General features: G+C 42.3%; 1 protein-coding gene across 1 annotated transcript; it reads left to right on the top strand.

Annotated features, from left to right (window-relative positions):
- Positions 1–949: 949 nt before the first annotated feature.
- LOC141102841 (toll-like receptor 7) lies at positions 950–5,616 on the top strand. Its single transcript, XM_073591870.1, has 2 exons — positions 950–1,006; positions 1,286–5,616. Exons 1-2 carry the CDS (start codon positions 950–952, stop codon positions 4,361–4,363), a joined length of 3,135 nt encoding a protein of 1,044 aa, XP_073447971.1. The 3' UTR covers positions 4,364–5,616.
- Positions 5,617–8,308: the final 2,692 nt, after the last annotated feature.

Here is an 8,308-nt window from a genome sequence, read left to right on the forward strand (position 1 = left end):
CTAACGAAAGAGAAGCTAATTAGTTCCATAGTAATATATTTAATATTTTTAGGGCTCGTTTACACTTGATTCGACTTTAACACACATTAAAATGCCTATTGTGTCGACTTGCTTTTTTGATGTGTTTTTAATGCTTCTGTGGTGCTTTAACAATGCTTTTTTGAAGCTTTAATGAAGCTTGGCAAATGCCCTGTGTGTGTATTGATTTTCTATTAGTTTTAAAGGGGTCCAGTAGAACCCCAGTTCAGTAGTACTCCCAATTAGCAGATCCCCAACTCATTAGTGCCCTCATTTAGCAGATCCCCAACTTATTAGTACCCTTGATCAGCAGATCCTCCTGCTCAGTAGCACCCCCAGCTCTGCTGATCCCTTACTCAGTAGTAACCCCCAGCTCTGTAGTCCCCCCACTCAGTAGTAACCCCCAGCTCTGCTGATTCTCTGGTTTGCCGAGCCTTATCTCTTGCCAGTCCTCGCTTACTTCCCACTATATTGATCCCACGCTTGCACACCACGTGTGACATCTGCTAATGTCTCCTGCTCCGGTCCCCCAGCTCTGCTGACCCTCTGCAGCTCAGTCCTCTCTCTCAAGTCCCCGCTCACCTCCTGCTATAGTGTTCCCACATTGCACAACACGTGTGCTGTCTGCTGGTTGCTCCATTCCGGTTCAGACCCCGCTCACCTTCCTGCTTTCCTGCCAGATGTGATGTCTGCACCAGATACTTTCAGATTATATACACATGAACTGGAAGTGACTGCTGATGACATCTTTCTGGTTCACTTGTTGGTTTCCCAGTGCATCCTGGGATATCTCATACCTGCAGTACCTCCAAAACAAAGCAAAGCTAACTCTGAGTAAAAACCTCTCAAAAGCTGTAGGTCCTGTAAAGGGACCGTTGTCATAGACTTCCATGGAGGCTTTGTAAATTCTTTGAAACATCAATAAAGCAACATGGAGTATTGGAGTATAATTTATGAAGCAAAGCAAACACAGCGTGTGAACAGAACTGTAAGGTAACCATTTTATTTAGTGACAGGAGCTTTGATTGACATTCAGAGCACTTTAAAAAAGGGTGCCCAAAGCCACAATTTGAAGCAAGAGTAAACGAGTCCTTACTAAAATCAACCTTCATGACCGAAGATTATCAACACGATTGGAATCATCTCCACGACTTCTTAGCCTGTACTGTATATGAATATAAAAGTTTATGCTCCTAATAATTTTATTACAATTTACAATATTAACAAAGTCTAATTTATTTTTGTACCTTCTATTTCCCTTTCAAAGGACAAAAGACATCTTCCAAAATTGGCTCTACTGTTGATATTTGGGGTGTCTGCCTCACTCTGCATCTTCCCGAAGTTTCTCCCATGCGATGATGAGAATAATGCCACCGTTGTGAGATGTAGTGGACGTTCTCTTAATGATTTCCCTCACATCACATCAGACAATGTCACTGAAATCGACCTGTCAGTCAATAACCTGAGACATCTAGCCAACAGAACTTTTGCCGATGTGCCAAATCTGAAAAAGCTTAATATGAGTAACAACTGCCTGCCAACAAACTTGAGACTAGAGGAAGAGAAGTGCCGGCTGACCATTGAATGTGGTGCATTAAATTATCTGGATAAACTAGAAGATCTGGACTTGAGTGGAAACAGTCTGACCACGGTCCCTCTGTTCCCTGAAAACATAAAATACTTAAATCTAAATCTCAACAACATTTATACACTGTCTGAGCGAGATTTTGCTGGATTAACCAAACTGACCTCTTTAAACATTGGATGGAACTGTTATGAACAGAAAATGTGTGCCAGAGAATTCAATATTTCAGAACATGCTCTCAGAAATATCACCTCTCTGGAAATATTGGTGCTGTCTTTGAACAACATAAGTTCCTTCCCCAGGAACCTTCCTTCATCTCTCACAGAATTATACCTGGCAGAAAATAAGATCTGGAAGATTGACAAAGAGGACTTGTGCCACCTCGCCAAGCTCCAGAAACTGGATGTTCAGTGGAATTGCCAGAGGTGTGACGATGCCGCCGAGGCGTGCTTTCCCTGCCAAAACGACAGTGCCTTGCAGCTTGGGCCTGGAGCTTTTGACTGCCTCACCAACCTCTCCGACCTCAACCTCAGAGGAAACTCACTTTCCACCTTGAACAATTCTCTGTTTGACAATTTGAGCTGCTTGACCCATTTGGATTTATCTGAAAACTTGTTAGATCTAGAGAAGGAGACGTTTTTCTCAAAGTTACCAAAGGTGCTAACCTTGGACTTAGGCTTCAACGGTAAACTAAATCAAACGTGCGAGAGATTATCTATAAACCCCAGTGCTGCTTCCATGAAGTCTCTAAAGAGGATCTCCCTGGATGGGTACTTCTTCCAAACTCTAGATTCCAACAGCATTCAATCTCTGCTCGAACTGCCAAACCTGGAAGTAATTACCCTCAGAACAAATTTTATCCTACAGGCAAACCTGAGCATGCTTTTTCTAAACAAGAACATTCACGGAGTTGATTTGGGGGGAAATCTTATCTCTTTCCAACAAACCTGCGAAAAAAGAACTAATGGATTCTCAGTTTCCTCTTTCAGTCGACATAAGGATAACATTCCTGGCTGGGTGGAGTTCCAACATGACACAAACATACAATATAAAGATACTGAGAAAGAAAGCCCAATCTGCTGGCAATATAATCGGTCAATTGACTTATCGTTTAATAATCTGATGGCTCTCCACTCAGATAACTTTGTGGGAATGGAGGACGTTGAATGCCTGAACATTAGCTACAACTACATCAGCCAACGTCTGGATGGTAATCAGTTTGGGCATCTGAAGTCACTGCGCCATTTGGATCTCTCATACAACAGATTTGATTTGTACTTGTACTTGGCTTTTAGTGAACTATCAAACCTCAGGATATTAAACCTGGCTAATAATGAGTATCAGTTCATGATGCTAAAAGGTGTGAACCACGGGCTCAGTTTCCTTGAGAATCTCACCAATCTGATTGAACTGAACCTGAACAACAACATGATTGGCTACCGTATAACAGAAGAACTTAAGAACCCCTCACTGGAGAGACTTTTTTTCAGGAATAATGAGTTGATGAATTTGTGGGACTATGGTAAACATACATGCATTACTCTGTTTACTAACTTTACCCGTCTGAAGTTACTGGACATCAGCTACAATAAGCTAGTGGTCATCCCAGTTCAAGTTTTGGAATATTTTCCAGTGTCACTTGAGACTCTCATAATTTCTCACAATAATTTGCAATTCTTTCACTGGGAGAGGATCACCCATCTAGCCAGTCTTACCCACCTGGATCTCAGTTATAACTCCCTGAAATCTCTTTACAGCAACATCACAAGCAAGCTCACCTACTTAAACCTGCACTCAAACAAAATCACCTCTGTAAGCAAAGAATTTTTTGAATTGCATCTGGAGCTCGAGTATCTTTTCTTAGGTAGAAACCAGATTCAAACCATAGATGTGAACAGTTTCACAAAGGAGTTCCCCCAGAATTTGAAATACATGGATGTGCAGAAAAATCCTTTTGACTGTACTTGTCGCATCAGTTGTTTCATCCATTTCCTGATGGTGACAAAAGTCGAAATTCCCAACCTTTCAACTAATATAAAATGTGATTCACCGGACAGCATGAGAGGTAAGCTGCTACATTCTATGAACCCGCAGTCATGTCAAGAAGACTTGTATGGTAAAAAACTCTTTTTATATTCAACATTTCTGGTGATTTCCTGGTTGGTGGTTACCCTAACCTTGAAGCTTTTTTCATGGGACCTGTGGTACCTGAGTCAGGTGCTTTTGGCATCCATCAGACGTTATTCAAAGCTACCAGGGCAGTCAACGGAGGAGTATGATGCCTTCATAGTGTTTAATACAAAGGATGATGCCATAACTGACTGGGTCTACCACGAGCTTATGGTGCAGTTGGAGGGTCACGAAATGGAGAGGTTCAACTTATGCCTGGAAGACAGAGATTGGCTAGCTGGAAAATCGAGCATCGAGAACTTATATGATGCCATATATAAAAGCAAGAGGACGATCTTCATTCTTGATTGTGAAGAATTTAGTACTGGTGTCCTCTGCCATGCCTTCTTAATGTCCCATCAAAGACTACTGGATGAGCAGAAGGATGTGGTGGTTCTGGTGATTCTTGATCACAGAATGAAAATGTCTCGTTACTTACTGACCAGGAAAAGGATTTGTCCAACAACATTCTTGGTCTGGCCAAGGAACCCCAAAGCACGCGGCTACTTCTGGCACCGCCTTCGAGCCGTCCTGAGACTAGACAGTCAGCACTCCTATGACCTCCGCCTTCAAACACAATTAGCCCAGTAGGGCTTATTTCCAGCTTTGTCTAAGCAACTCCCCAAGTAAAATATGCATTATGTGAACCGTTGTGAGCTTAAAATTCTTATTTCAAGGGGCATATTGTATCAGTTTTAGTGCATTAGTTGCTCTGGACAACATTTTCAACGAAGGTGAAACATGGTGTAGGAGTATCAGTTCAATTTAGGAAAGTTGAGTGTTTCAGAAGCATGGTGGCTTGGTGTTTCGTGCAGCACTGGAGTTCTGACTCTCAACTGAGATGAAGTGTGCATGGATTTAAAGACTGAGCAGAAAGTGAGCAAAGCATTATATATGGAGGGGCTCAGCAATTCAACAATACTTTGCAAAGACAATTTTGGCAACTCTCTTCCCTGATAATAGGAGCTGTTATTTAACACAAATGGGATCAGTATGAATTTTAAAATAATCCTGGCTAGAGGACCTGGAGGTAGCCCTACTCTCTAATTCCAGAACCCCTTAAAACAGTGAAGAAAGACCACTTAAGATTCTTCCTGTGTGTTGGACGGGTGCTGATTCCCAGATTCATGATCAACAACTATTCTGCATACTCAGCATTAATGTCCCATTAAAGACTACTGGATGAGAAGAATGTGGTGGTTCTGGTGATTCCCGATCACAGGATAAGAATGCCTCCATATTTACTTACTAGGAGAAGGATTTGCCCAAAAATGTTCATGATCTGGCCAACGAACCCCGGAGCACACAGCTACTTCTGGCACTGCCTGCGGGTCCCCCTAAAACAGTGGTTCTCAACTCCTGTCCTCGGTACCCACTAACAGGCCAGGTTTGCAAGATAACTGAAATACATCACAGGTGATATCATTTGCTGCTCAGTGATTGCAGTATTCTAGTCTGCATCTCCCCAAGGTAATACTTAAATTCTGGCCTGTTAGTGGGCCCTGAGGACCGGAGTTGAGAACCACTGCCCTAAAACAAGACAGTCAACGTTACTATGATCCTCATCTCCAAAAACAGCCCAGTAGGTCTTATTTCCAGTTTTGGTTGAACAACACCCCAAGTGAAATATACATGATGTTAACCACTGATAGAGCTTCATTTTTTATCTCAAGGTTTTATAATGCTGCTATGGACATCTTTTGAGCTGGAAAAAAATGTATGTTTGAGATAAATGTGCTAATCTAATCTAAAAATTGTGTTTTATTTGCTTCCCTCTTAAAAATTCACCTAGTATATTATTACACCCAACATTCTAAACGATCCATTATTTTCCTAAAATCACATTTTCCTCCGCAAATCTTTTGTTTCCTATTTAATAAATTACATTTTTATTTTGTGATAAGAAAGCAGTTTTTCTCTAATTTTATTTTAGAGATTATTCCAGTTCAGTCATACCACTCGCAAGTTACTGATGCAGAAAAGAAGAGCAATACAAAGTGAAGTAAACCATTAGGCCTGAGGGAACCCAGTGGGAAACCAGCTGTAGGTGTATCAGTTTGAATAAAGAAGGTCAAGCATTATAGCAGCATGGTGGCTTAGTGTAGCACTGGAGTTATGGGACTGACTCCCAGCAAATTATTGGTGTGTGCATGGATCCGAGATTCAGCAGAAATTGAGCAAAGCATTATTTATGGAGGGCTCAGCAAGTCAACAATACTTTGCATAAAATTTTTTGGCAACGCTATTCCCTAATATTAAGATATATGGTTCACGGCAAATGGCATCAGTATATTCCCAAGTAAGGACTCGTTCTTGTTAGCCATCAATGCAGTTCAACAAATACCATGCCCAAAATTGATATTTTAGTTTGGGGGCCATTGCTTAAGGATGGTTGTGTACCTGTGGTGGTGCTACAGTGACACTGTCTCACCTAAGGGGTCTAAGGACTAACCAGTATTCACCAGAGCTCCTGATGGTGGAGGTTGTTTTTTGCTGTGTGTTAGTACCAGGTCCCGGGCATTAGGTTCACCCCACCAGGAGGTAAGCAAGCTGGGGTTCAGTAGCAGATATAGCAGGTAGGGGTCAAGCAGAAGCATAGTTAGAAAACAAGCCAAAAGGTCCATAACAAGTGGTTGCAGGTTGGGATCCAGCAGAAGTGTGGTTGAGGAACAACCTAAAGGTTGGTAACGAGTGGTAGTGGAGAAAAAGGGCAGCTGCAGGTATGCAAAGGAGCGAGATATCAGCTGGAGAGAGCACAATAATCTGGCAAACAGGAAGTGCAAAGGCATGACTTAAATAGGATGTTCATAGGAGGTGCAAGAAGTTCAAGGTTTACCAAAAACAAGGCAAGATTATGCAAGGGTTCAGACAGGATGCTGTCCAGCATCTCAGGTGTCTGAGCAAGGAGATCTACTGATGGATGCAGCAGAGGTTGTGAGTTCAGATCCCAGTTCTGACCCTGCATTACCAGGGTTCCTTAAAGTGTTACTAAACCTGGGACCCTGCATTTACTATATATGGTTTCCCAAAGAACATGGAAATGCAATTATTTTAGTAATTATAAACTGCTAAATACCTTTTCTCATCAGCAGTATATAGCAGTCTTATGACTTTTATTAGTGACTGGTTAAAGCTTGTAGGAGAAGTTTTCATTCTCCTCTAACTGTCCTATGAGGCTGCAGGACCCCTGACCCTCTGTCTAGACAGTGCTGATTGGCCCTGTGCTGATCACATGCACTTTCCCATAAAAAATAAAACTCTCTAGCAATACACACAAAACTGAGCATGTGCAGAGTGCCTCCAAGGCTCTGTGCTATCAGCAGATGGATTGGGGACAGTAGAAGGAGAGAATCAGAGAAGACTTTAGGGCTAGGCTCAGCCCTTCCTTCTCAAAGCTGGCCGCTCAGCTGTCGGCTAATTGCCAGCTCCTATCTCTCCACAGTGACTCACCTGTTGATGATATCCTGCCCGTCAGTCCTGCCTACTTAAGCCGTCCAGTCCAGATGATCTCTGCCTTCACCTTGGTCACATCTCTAGAGATGTTCTCATGTGTTCCTGTTAAAGACTTGCTTGGCTGACATGCCTTCTGGCTCCAGATCCTGCTTGCTGTTCTACTACGCTCATCTCTGGCTCCCTCATATTTTGGCTTGTCTGACTATCTATCCCGGTTCCTGAACTCTGGATATGTTTTGACTAAGTTTACTCTGTTTACCTTTTTTTTTTATTATTATTAAACAAGTGTGATTCAACTGTACTTCTGTCTCAGTCTGATTCATGGTTTCTTACAAAGACAGGATCAAACAGCTTTTTTACACAATGCAGTGGATTAACTCCTTTGGTTCCACAGTGAGTATAACAATCATGCTTTACTGCATATACAGACTGATTTTACTGTTGTGGGTTTAGTAACACTTTAGGAAGAGGAATCTGGGAAGTAGCAGCACCTCATATCAGCTCCACGTCTCAGAGCCTGCCCTGAAATTGTCCCTTCTCCTCAAGAACCGTTTCCCTACACTTTTCACTCTCCTTCACAATCAGCACCAAAGTGAATTGGGTTCCCCTCACTCCAAATGGCTGCTGAAGTCTCTTGCGAGTTCAGTGCCCAATCAGACCACTTCTCCTCTCAACTGTATAAAATCCTTAAGGGTTCAATTCCCATAAATTCGTTAAAACAGACGATACACAAATATTTTGCCCTTCATTTCTACTTTAAACTGAAGGGGGTATTTTACAAGGTAATGGCCCACATACTTTAACTAGCTCACTACCTATGCTGGACATTTACTCCAAGCACCAACTACTTTTTGGTAAAAAAAAGAAAATAGGAGCTGCTGGGACAACCCCTACATAACACCCAACCCCATCCCACCTCCCAAGCAATCTTCCATTTGGTAGCAGGCCAAAGGGAGATCATAAAGAGCGGAAGGGGGCAACCTGTGTCCTGAAATGTACTCCAAGGAAAGGACTTATTGGTAATTCAGAAAACTTATCTTCTAAGTCGTACAGTACAGGGCACAGGATTGGTCCTTAGACCAT

The sequence above is a fragment of the Aquarana catesbeiana genome, linkage group LG07 (genome assembly GCF_042186555.1).
Source record: "Aquarana catesbeiana isolate 2022-GZ linkage group LG07, ASM4218655v1, whole genome shotgun sequence".
Classification (NCBI taxonomy): domain Eukaryota; kingdom Metazoa; phylum Chordata; class Amphibia; order Anura; family Ranidae; genus Aquarana; species Aquarana catesbeiana.